The sequence below is a fragment of the Budorcas taxicolor genome, chromosome 3, assembly GCF_023091745.1.
Source record: "Budorcas taxicolor isolate Tak-1 chromosome 3, Takin1.1, whole genome shotgun sequence".
Lineage (NCBI taxonomy): Eukaryota > Metazoa > Chordata > Mammalia > Artiodactyla > Bovidae > Budorcas > Budorcas taxicolor.
This window is the reverse complement of record NC_068912.1, coordinates 94,577,264-94,590,007: the sequence shown is the minus strand read 5'-3', so window position 1 is coordinate 94,590,007 and position 12,744 is coordinate 94,577,264. Positions and strand designations below refer to the sequence as shown.

Sequence of the window (12,744 nt, the reverse complement as noted above, 5' to 3'; positions counted from 1 at the left end):
AAACAATAAATGCTGAAGAGGGTGTGGAGAAAAGGGACTCCTCTTATACTGTTGGCAGGAATGTAAATTGATATAACCACTATGGAAAACAGCATGGAGGGTCCTTAAAAAAACTAAAACTAGAACATGATTGTTCTATGATCCAACAATTGTATGATCCAACAATCCCACTCCTGGGCATATACCTAGAGAAAGCCATAATTAAAAAAGATACATGCACCCCAATATTTACTGCAGCACTATTTACAATAGCCAGGACATGGAAGCAACCAAGCTGTCTACCAACAATCAAAGATGTGTGTGTGTATATATATACATACACATATTACATATAATGGAATATTACTCAGCCATAAAAAAGAACAAAACTGTGCCATCTGCAGAGACATGGATGGATCCAGAGACTGTCGTCATACAGAGTGGTGCAAGTCAGAAAAAGAAAAACAAACATCGTATAGTAATGCATATATGTGGAATCTAGAAAAATGGAATGTGTGTGCTTAGTCGCTCAGCTGTGTCTGACTCTTTGTGACCTCCCTATGAACTGTAGTCTGCCAGCCTCCTCTGTCCACAGAATTTTCCAGGCAAAAACACAGGAGTGGGTTGCCATTTCCTACTCCAGGGGATCTTCCTGACCCAGGGATCCAACCCACATCCCTTGTGTCTCCTGCACTGGCAGTTGGGTCTTTTACCACTAGCACCACCTGGGAATAGATAAGCTTATCTGTAAAGCAGAAATAGAGACACAGACACAGAATATAAATGTATGGATACCAAGGGGTGAAGAGGGGTGGAGTGTGAAGGACTGGGAGATTGGGACTGACATACATACACCATGTATAAAATAGATAACTAAGGAGAACCGATCATATAGAACACAGAACTGTACTCAATGCTGTATGGTGACCTAAATGGGAAGGAAATCCAAAAAAGAGGGAATATACGTATAGATGATTCACAACATTGTAAAGAAACTGTGTGTGCATATGTGTGCATGTTGTCGCTCAGTGGTGCCCAACTCTTTGCGACCCCATGGACTATAAGCCCACCAGGCTCCACTGTCCATGGGACTTCCCAGACAAGAATATTGGAGTCGGTTTATCACTTCCTACTCCAGGGGATCTTCTGGAGGAACATGTCTCCTGAGTCTCCAGCACTGGAAGGAGGATTCTTTACCACTTCACCACTCGAGAAGCCATTATACTCAAATAAAAAAGAATTCTAATGGTATCAGGAATTGATAATAAATACAGAAGCAGGAACTCTGGAATAAATGTAAATAGTACAACCAATTAGAACAGTACTTTGGCAGTATCTATACTAAAGTTAAAAATTAGTCATTTCACTTATAGGTACATAAATAAACTCTCAAATGTGTACGCAAGGAGTTACATATAAAAATGTTCACTGAAGCACTGGAAATAAATGTATAACAATCAGAGAAAAGATAAAATTGTGACATACTCAGAAAACAAAATACAACAGAAAATTGGGAATAATCTATATGATCAGTGGTAGGAAAACAAATTACAAAATATTCACACAAGATAGTAAACATAATTTAACACAAATAACTAGTATTACACTTATCAGTATGAACAAATCTCAAAAGCAGTGTTAAATCAAAAAAAAAACAAAGTTGAGACATACAATGTGACATAACTTCTAGTTATGTATCTTAAAACATGGGAAAACAATACCATATACTGCTTATACATAAATGTATATTTAATAAAAAGTATAAAAATATACTTAGGAATGTTATATATACCAAATTCAGATAACGGTTAACACTGGAAAAAGAGGGTAGGGAATGCAATAAGAGGGAGCAGTATCCAAAATGCTTCAAGGTTATCTATTCGGTTTTATTCCTTAAAAAAGAATTTTTTTGATCTGAAATGAAAACAGGAAATAAAATTATTTTTAAAAAGGAAGACTGAAAAACATATCCTTATATAACACTCATGCCAGAGAAGAAAAGGATGAAGGGGTCAGAGATGGAAGCAAGGCCATGAGAAATGTACCATTCTAGGCACTGGAGACACAGTAATGAACGAAACAAAGTCCTTGCTCTCATGAACAAGTAAATATACAGTATAACAAATGGCACTAAAAATAAGTGCTATGAAGAAAAATAAAACTGTAAGAAAAAGTATGGGGGGAACCTAAGTAAAATTATTAAACACAGGGTGCTATTTAAAGCCACAAGACAGGGAGCAAAGGCAGACAGTTGAGGCACTCCAAAATTTAGAGGTCAAGGAAATAAGGAGAAATCTTGCAAATGAGGCAGAAAGAGAACTAAGAACAGTGTTGACCTGGAAGCCAACTGGAAAAAAAAGCATCTCAAGAAGGAAAAAAATGATCAACTGTGCCATAAGATACTGAAAGGTCAAATAAGATAAGAACTTGATAACTAACCAATTGTAAAAGTTACTGGTGATCTTGAAAACAGCTATTTTCAATAGCACAGTGGGAAAAGCCCAGTCTAAGTTCAAGAAATAAACAATGGGAGTAGATGAACTGCAAATTTTGAATAACTCTTTTAACAAGCTCTGCTATCCAGGAAATAGAGAAATTTGAGCAGCTGGAAGAGCACAGATCCAAGGGGATCTGAGTAAGCAAACATTTTTCCCAAAGACAGGAACAATTACAGCATATTTGTATGCTCATGGGAATGAAGAAGTAAAAGGGAGAAACTGATGATGCAGGGTGAAAGGGGAACAACTGGTAGAATAATTCGTGGCTGGGAACAATAAAGAGGGGATGGGATCTAGTGCACAAGCAAAGAAATGGGTCTTACGTATATAGACAGTTGATTTATCAATAACAGAAAAGAAGGCATACAAAGACTCAAATAAAGTCCCTATCTACAAAAATTTCAGCATAATAGAGGGGAAAGACAAAGGAGTACTTACAAAAATACGAAATACCTTGAAAAAATTGCTACAGGGGCACACAAGAGTGTAAATAACTCACATGTAGGAGGGGAAGACTGAACGAAGAATTAAAAGGTTCACAGAGGAGGTAATGTTTGACCAAACAGTATAGCATGTGCCAAGAAAAGTAGCACAAAACCATATTAACAGATGGTAAACTGGAAAGTTAAGAACCAAAAAATGGAGGTACTTAGACCTTATCTGCCACGAAAAGAACTTTGCTTAGAAGGAACCAAATGAGAGAACACAATTCATTTACAGTCTAGTTAGTGCTCAGTACTTGCTCAGTAGCATATTCTCATAAAACAGTATTTAGCATAGGGTTACTATAAAGATTAAATGAGATATTATATAAAATTTTTAGTACCTAGTAAGAATCAAAAAAAATACCAGTTATTATTAGAAGAACAAAGATCATGGGTGGTGGTGGTAATGAAAATATAAAACTTCTATAGACACATCTCTAAAATACCAAGCGAACTTTTCAAACTACAATCAACTTCCAACCTTTCTGCAAATTAATTCCGGTCCAACCATATAACTAAGCCCATCATCCCTGCCACCAAAAAAAAAAAGAGAGAGAGAGAGAAATATACATACTAGAAAGGAATTATAATCTACTCAGTTTTCTTTGAGTTGGATAGGCTTAATAACTGACTTCATTCTAGGAACCAGTATGAATATAAGACCTATGTCAGAGTGGAAGTCCCAGAACAAACCATCTTCTTATCTGCCAGTTCTCCCGATTAAAGAATATCCTAGAAAAAAAGCCAGATCACCAAAAGTTTTCCTACATATCTATCAAATCCATTATGACTGAGTCTACACTAAAAGATTCACTTGAGAATAAACAGATTTCTAAGTTAAAGAAAATCTGACAATCTAGACTATAAAATGCTAATGATTAAATTATGATATATCTATACCTTGGACTTCTAACTAGACAAAATATATTGAAAAGCACAACAAGAAAATGTTCACACATTTGTTAAAAATGGTATATACCATTTTAAAACTATAAATTACAACTGCATAGCAAAAAAGAAATAAGGTTATAAAAAACATTGCCAGTGGTTAGTGCTGGATGGAATAATTGTAGGAAATTAAAAATCTAAATTTCTTTCAAGAAACAAATAATACTTTGTCTATTGATCAATCTTTTTTAATTACTAAAAAGTAAACAACTCAAATCTCTACTTTTCTCTAGAAATAAGCTTGCTTAATATCATTTCTAATCATTTCTGTGCATATCTCAACACAGAAAATTATATTTTAGGTAAATATATAATGGGAAGTGTTGTTTTCTGGGGTATTTTTCTTTATAAAAATGGAGTTGTACAATATATTTTGGTTTGCAACTGGCTTTTTTCATTCAATAGTAAACCATGGGACATTTCTCCATATTGATAGATAAAACCATCTATCCTTATAGCTATATACTATTTTCTTGTAGAATGGTATAATAACAATTTTTAGCCAAAGAATGGACAATAAAGTTATCGCCAATTTTTTGCTATTACAGTGCTATAAATATCATTTAATAATTGTGAACATATTAAAAGAATAATGGCTAACATCTGAATGTTTATTATATGCCAACTGCCACAAGCTTTTATATGAATTAAACATACTACAATACCACTATTCATATTATTATTTGTATAACACATTTTTTTCTTTGTTACCTGCCTATTCATACTTGTTTCCTCTGAAAATTGAGTTCTTTTTTTTTAAAAATTGGCCAGGATACAAATTTGATCTAAAAAGTTTCTAGCAGAATATTCCCAGGAATTCCATGAAAATGTCTGGCATACGGGCATTTATACATTCCACAAATACTATCTGAGAAGCTATGAGTGAGCAAAACAGACTTGAACTCTGGATTCTAAACTTTTAGCCTAGCAAACTGGGTTCATAAGAGGAAAGCAAAAAAGAGTGTACAGGGGAACACATCAATTAGAGAAACACTACACCAGTCAATACACAATTATAATTACCTCTTAGAACAGTCTTGCCTCATCCTGTGGATCTTAGCTACTACTGATTAAGCTACTACTAGCTTAATCTTTTGGAGAAGGAAATGGCAACCCACTCCAGTATTCTTGCCTGGAGAATCCCAGGGACAGAGGAGCCTGGTGGGCTGCCGTCTATGGGGTCGCACAGAGTCGGACACCACTAAAGCAACTTAGCAGCAGCAGCAGCTTAATCTTAATATACTGCTTTACTTACACAATTTTCATGCTCAAGAACTCATAACTTCTCTCTTTAGTATTTCTTAAGTATACCTAACTCATTCTCTACACTATTTCAAACCTTTAGCACTAAAGGCTTTCCTTACGTTTCCCACTCCTTCCCCTAACAACTTCTTACAGGACCACTTAGGCAGACCTCAGTGTCTACTTCACAGGAAAAAAAAAGTCCCTAATCCTTCCAGAAGAGAAGGAAATCAACACTTATCAAGCATTTATACAGATCACTTAAAAAAAAGCAGAAGAGATGTCCTGGAGGTATGATTAACATTTCAAAAAAGCTTAAAACAAATTACACAGAGAAGTACAAATCCACAGGCTATTACTTAATGCAGATTGGTAAACAATTATTTCAAGGTGTTATTTTCAACAAAATATTCTAATCAAGTCCACCTCTAGTACTTAATCACACATTCAAAAGATAAATTATAATACGATGGATGTGAACTGTAATGGATCACGTATAAAGTCCCAGTGAAATACACTGAAAGGCAGGATTAATCCCGCCTGGAAAGGCTTCACAGAGATAACATTTGAGCAGGTCCTGGAAGGATAATTCAGCTCTTCTGCTGCATATACCTCCTGTCTACTTCTGGTTACAAAATACAGAGAATTTAACTGTGGGATGGGTAAATCTTTAAAAACCATCTAGTATCTAGGTTTCCCACCTTTGTTTTAAAGTAACAAAATCTTTCCTTTAAAAGTCTAACTGAAAACTTTAGTATATAGAACAGATAAACGTGGACCTGCTCTTTTGAAAGAAGAGGAAGTTATTGGAAAACATTGCTAGTCTTAATCAACACCCTTCACTTTAAAATAAGAAAACTGAGACACTAAGGACGACAATGATTTGACAAAAGACTACAAAAATGTAATAAAAAAATAAAAGACCACAAAAATGTAGAACTGCCATAACTACTCAAAGAATACCTTTTAAGCATTTTTTTCTCTTTGAAGTCTTTTTCTAACTTTCTCCCCAGGTTGAGTTTTACCACTTCTCATTTTATTCCTTGCTATACCCAGCACATACTTCTATTATGGTTTCTATAAAACTCCAGTGCTCTAATTATATCTTTTTAATGTGTCTATGTCCCTCTACTATACTGGAAGCTCCCTGAAGGCAGGGACTCTTAATCATCTTTATATACCCAGTACCCAGAATAAAATATCATTTATTAAGTTACATTCAACCATGTTTCGGAAAAGATTTAAAGATAACTCAATGCATAGCATACAGTAAGACTTTAGCATTTTTCAAATGAATTTGCCAAAAATGAGGTCATTAAATGAATATATTGAAAGCAATTAGAATATCTGATACACAGAGTACTTTCTATAAACATTATCTGATATTATGTAAGTTTATATAGGTAAAAAAAAAACAAAAACCTAAAGCTATTATTTAATCTGGATGGCAAAAACTAAGTAACTTTTCTCAAAGTTTCAACTAGCTCTAATATAACCACATTTTTAATGAGAAGGAGGGAAAATCTGGCCTATTCATAAAGACCTATTGCCTGGGAAAAACAGTATAAGGAGTTGTGTTCTGTTAATCTTAGACTGAAGGAAGAAATTAGGCCTATCTTCAATTTAGGGCTAAAACACTTCTTTCTCTACCTTAGTTTCAGTCACATCTAGACATTGGGGGTGATGGGGAGTGAAAAATATTATCTCTAAGGTTCTTTCCGGCTCTAACAATGTAGGGGCATAAAACAAAAAAATCAGAGTGCTTCAGCTTTCAACTCAATATGAATAAAAACTTGATAAAAATCAGTAAATGGTACATTGGATTTGGTGTCAGATGAACAGGGTGTTCGTATCAACTCTATAATTATTTAGGTGTGTAATTTTAAGCGAGAAGCAAACTCTCTGGATCTCAGTTTCCTCAACCTTTAAAATAAAGTTGGACAATATAATCTCTCTTTAAAATACATTAGTCATGACATTCTATGGAATAAGTAACATGTGAAGAAAATATTTAGGTGGGGGTTGTTTTTACAGATGTTTAGAGGATTATGGTATAAACCAAAAACTGAAAAATTCAGGATTGGGAGAAATCTTACAAGTCTTCTCTGACTCACCCAAATGAGACTCAAGATCTCTCTAATATATTCTTAGAAGAGGACACCCAACCATTCTTAGCAACGAGAAACAACCCATGGAAATAAGTTACCTCATCTTAGGCCTACTCTAACTCTAATTAATATCTAAGTTCTCTGACTGAAACGACACGATCCTCTAGTAACTTCCAGCCATTAGTTTTTACCCCTTTCAAATACAGGCACCTCAAGTAGTTGTGGATAGTGACACTATGCTCCTTACCTATCCTCTTCAGAATTAAAACCCCCAGCTCCTTCAATCTTTCCTTAAATACAATACCAAGTGTCCCTGACCATCCAGCCTGCCTTCCTTAGAAAAACCCCATTCTTGAATAGTATGGAAGTTCCTTAAAAAAGTAAAAACAGAGCTACCATATGACCCTACAATCCCACTCCTGGGCATATATCCAGAGAAAAACATGGTCTGAAAAGATACTTGCACTTCCAGTGTTCACTGTAACACCATTTACAACAGCCAAGACACGGAAGCAACCTAAATGTCCATGGACAGAGGAATGGATAAAAGACGTAGTACACACGTACAATGGAATATTACTCAACCATTAAAAAGAGTGAAATAATGGACCTAGAGAGTGTCATACTGAGTGAAGTCAGAGAAGGAGAAATGCCATATGATATCCCTTATATATGGAATCTATTTTAAAACAGTGAACTTAAAAAACCTGAAATTCATAGCCTTTAGAAAACGAACTTATGGCTGACTGGTGGAAAAAAGGAATCTGGGAAAGTCAGATACACACTGCTATAGTTAAAACGGATAACGAACAAGATATTGGATAGCACATGGAACTCTGCTCAACGTTATGTGGCAGCCTGGATAGGTGAGCGTTTTGGGGGAGAACGGATACATGCATTTGTATGGCTGAATTCCTTGTTTGTTCACTTGAAACTACTACAACACTGTTAATCCGCTATACCCCAATACAAAATAAGAAGTTTTTTAAAAAAACGAAAGAAAAACCTCCATTCTTGCCTGAGAGAATGTCAAAACTACTCGAACAAACCCTCCCCATTCTAACTTCCTGATTCCTGGTGGAACCCAAGATCTCCCCCTCTTAGAGCTGACACCAACCACATAGATGGCCCTAACTGCCCTTGCCTGGAGAAGGCAATGTGGCACCCCACTCCAGTACTCTTGCCTGGAAAATCCCATGGACGGTGGAGCCTGGTGGGCTGCAGTCCATGGGGTCGCGAAGAGTCGGACACGACTGAGCGACTTCACTTTGACTTTTCACTTTCATGCATTGGAGAAGGAAATGGCAACCCACTCCAGTATTCTTGCCTAGAGAATCCCAGGGATGGGGGAGCCTGGTGGGCTGCCGTCTATGGGGTAGCACAGTCAGACACGACTGAAGCGACTTAGCAGCAGCAGCAGCAGCCCTTGCCACCTCCATCCAAGCAAGTTTTTGGCGTGGGAAATAGTGCCCCTGATGCTCCTTCGGAAGATTAGGATAAAAGTGACCACAGCGGGAACAGAGAGGCCCGCCTCCCGCTCTTCTCCCGGGTTCAAGCCTCCTCCCTTACCGGTACTGCTTGGGGTCGCTGGGAGACTTAATGATCTCAGGGTCTCCGGCATTATTGACAGGTCCCCTCCGTCCCTCCTCCTCAGATTCATCGGCTCCGAGACGGGCAACCCGGCCGCTCTCGCCCAAATCTTGTCCACTGGGCTGCAGGTCAGGGCAGCTGCAGGTGGACTTAGCCTTGTTCCTTCCAGGCATGGTCAGTGTAGGAAAGCGTCTGGAAGCCGCCGAGTCTTCACACCGACCCCGCGCTTCTATTCTCGAAAGCGCCGCGAGCTCCCGCCCGGCCTCACACAACTTCCTCCCGGTGGCACAGACTGCAGCAACCGCGACTCTCCTCAGCATTCACTACCAAGCCGGAACGCTGGGCATGCCGTTCCCTAGGATCCACCTCCTCCTCCTACTCTTCCAGCCGCTCCTCCTCCTCCGCGTTCCAGAGGCGGTGGCGGCCGGCGCTGCTGCTGCCGCAGCCGCTGAGGTGGACAGGCCTGAACCCCTCCCCCAATCCGGTCTCCCTCAAACCAACTTCCCTCATCCCCCCCGCCCTCCGGACCGTCGATGACGCAACTGATATTAACCAATCATAAGGCAAGAGGGCAGTCACGTGCAAGTAACTAACCAATAGGAACAGGGAATAAAAAAAGGAGCCAGAGACCGGGCCGGATTCTCAGAGCACCCAGCGAGCTTTTCGAAACCAGAGGTGGGAGGGGCGAAGAAGAAGAGGCGGAGAGAGCGGCGCGGGGGACGACGGGAGAAGGGAGCGGGAGTGCTGCGCAGCGTTTATGACGTAAGCGTGGAGGTGGTTTGAGGTACCAAGTGAGTGGGCTCTGTGGCTCAGAGGAAAATATTCCCCTGATGCGAAAACTGGTAAGCGAGTGGAGAAAATAAGTCCCCCAGCCTTTCCCCCACCATTTATGTCATATTTTGTGCATCCTGCCTCTCAAACCTGGGGTGGAGACTTTGCCAGTGACTCAGCACGTTAAGGCAGAACGCCGGAAGTATTTTTCCGCCCCCGGATGGAAGCGGCATCTGAGTGGAGCTGAGCTGAACGATAGAAATAGTCGTTTTGAGTCTCCTTTTTGTAGCCGGCCAGACATTAGTCCTGCTCGCCCTTAAGGCCTAGAAAGTGTTTAAAAGACAGGTGTAGATGTGTTCACTCTATTGTGCGAAAACATTTTTTAGCTCCCTCGCGGACGAGAGTTCACAGCGTTCAGTTCAGTCGCTCAGTCGTGTCCGACTCTGTGACCCCATGAATCGCAGCACGCCAGGCCTCCCTATCCATCACCAACTCCCGGAGTCCACCCAAACCCATGTCCATCGAGTTGGTGATGCCATTCAACCATCTCATCCTCTGTCGTCCCCTTCTCCTGCCCTCAATCTTTCCCAGCATCAGGGTCTTTTCAAATGAGTCAGCTCTTCGCATCAGGTGGCCAAAGTATTGGAGTTTCAGCTTCAGCATCAGTCCTTCCAGTGAGTATTCAGGCTTGATCTCCTTTAGGATGGACTGGTTGGATCTCCTTGCAGTACAAGGGACTCTTAAGAGACTTCTCCAACACCACAGTTCAAAAGCATCAATTCTCTGCTCACTTTCTTTATAGTCCAACTCTCACAGCAATACATGACCACTGGAAAAACTATAGCCTTGACCTTAGTTGGCAAAGTAATGTCTGCTTTTTGATATATTTAGATTGGTCGTATATACATTACAGTAGGGAAGCTTCAAATTCAGATAATAATTGGAATTTTCTGACTAGAATCAAAGGCCACATCCTAAAGGGTGACCTGTTTTTCCTTTTATAAAGAGACCTCTGAATCTTGCAGTTCACCAGACTATTGCTATATATGTGTTCAGTCTAGTTCAGTCACTCAGTCGTGTCCGACTCTTTGCGACCTTATGAATCGCAGCACACCAGGCCTCCCTGTCCATCACCAACTCCCGGAGTTCACTCAGACTCACGTCCATCGAGTCCGTGATGCCATCCAGCCATCTCATCCTCTGTTGTCCCCTTCTCCTCCTGCCCCCAATCCCTCCCAGCATCTGAGTCCTTTCCAATGAGTCTACTCTTCGCATGAGGTGGCCAAAGTACTGGAGCTTCAGCTTTAGCACCATTCCTTCCAAAGAAATCCCAGGGCTGATCTCCTTAAGAATGGACTGGTTGGATCTCCTTACAGTCCAAGGGACTCTCGAGTCTTCTCCAATACCACAGTTCAAATGCATCAATTCTTCGGCACTCAGCCTTCTTCACAGTCCAACTCACATCCATACATGACCACAGGAAAAACCATAGCCTTGACTAGACGGACCTTAGTCGGCAAAGTAATGTCTCTGCTTTTGAATATACTATCTAGGTTGATCATAACTTTTCTTCCAAGGAGTAAGCGTCTTTTAATTTCATGGCTGCAGTCACCATCTGCAGTGATTTTGGAGCCCAAAAAAATAAAGTCTGACACTGTTTCCACTGTTTCCCCATCTATTTCCCATGAAGTGATGGGACCAGATGCCATGATCTTCGTTTTCTGAATATTGAGCTTTAAGCCAACTTTTTCACTCTCCACTTTCACTTTCATCAAGAGGCTTTTTAGCTCCTTTTAACTTTCTGCCATAGGGGTGGTGTCATCTGCATATCTGAGGTTATTGATATTTCTCCCGGCAATCTTGATTCCAGCTTGTGTTTCTTCCAGTCCAGCATTTCTCATGATGTACTCTGCATAGAAGTTAAATGAGCAGGGTGACAATATACAGCCTTGACGTACTCCTTTTCCTATTTGGAACCAGTCTGTTGTTCCATGTCTAGTTCTAACTGTTGCTTCCTGACCCGCATACAGATTTCTCAAGAGGTAGGTCAGGCGGTCTGGTATTCCCATCTCTTTCAGAATTTTCCACAGTTTATTGTGATCCACACAGTCACAGGCTTTGGCATATTCAATACAGCAGAAATAGATGTTTTTCTGGAACTCTCTTGCTTTTTCCATGATCCAGCGGATGTTGGCAATTTGATGTCTGGTTCCTGTGCCTTTTCTAAAACCAACTTGAACATCAGGGAGTTCACGGTTCATATATTGCTGAAGCCTGGCTTGGAGAATTTTGAATATTACTTTACTAGCATGTGAGATGAGTGAAATTGTGCAGTAGTTTGAGCATTCTTTGGCATTGCCTTTCATTGGAATTGGAATGAAAACTGACCTTTTCCAGTCCTGTGGCCACTGCTGAGTTTTCCAAATGTGCTGGCATATTGAGTGCAGCACTTTCACAGCATCATCTTTCAGGATTTGAAACAGCTCAACTGGAATTCCATCACCTCCACTAGCTTTGTTCGTAGTGATGCTTTCTCAGGCCCACTTGACTTCACTTTCCAAGATGTCTGGCTCTAGATTAGTGATCACATCATCATCATTATCTGGGTCGTGAAAATCTTTTTTGTACAGTTCTTCCGTGTATTCTTGCCACCTCTTCTTAATATCTTCTGCTTCTATTAGGTCCAGACCATTTCTGTCCTTTATCGAGCCCATCTTTGCATGAAATGTTCCCTTGGTATCTCTAATTTTCTTGAAGAGATCTCTAGTCTTTCCCATTCTGTTGTTTTCCTCTATTTCTTTGCATTGATAGCTGAAGAAGGCTTTCTTATCTCTTTTTGCTATTCTTTGGAACTCTGCATTCAGATGTTTATATCCTTGCTTTTCTCCTTTGCTTTTTGCCTCTCTTCTTTTCACCTCTCTTCTTTTCACAGCTATTTGTAAGGCCTCCTCAGACAGACATTTTGCTTTTTTGCATTTCTTTTCCATGGGGATGGTCTCAATCCCTGTCTCCTGTACAATGTCACAAACCTCATTCCATAGTTCATCAGGCACTCTATCAGATCTAGACCCTTAAATCACTAAGCACAGGCGGCTGGGAGCCGGCTCACTAAGCACAGGCGCG

General features: G+C 39.8%; 1 protein-coding gene across 1 annotated transcript in view; it reads right to left on the bottom strand.

Moving 5' to 3' along the window:
• The window catches only part of NRDC (nardilysin convertase), a 112,011-nt gene extending 102,698 nt beyond the window's left edge, over positions 1 to 9,313 (bottom strand). Inside the window, exon 1 of the mRNA XM_052636556.1 lies at positions 8,830 to 9,313. Within this exon, the coding sequence (XP_052492516.1) occupies positions 8,830 to 9,170 (341 nt within the window). The 5' untranslated portion in view covers positions 9,171 to 9,313. The remainder of the gene's footprint in view (positions 1 to 8,829) is intronic.
• Between the last annotated feature and the right edge of the window lie 3,431 nt (positions 9,314 to 12,744).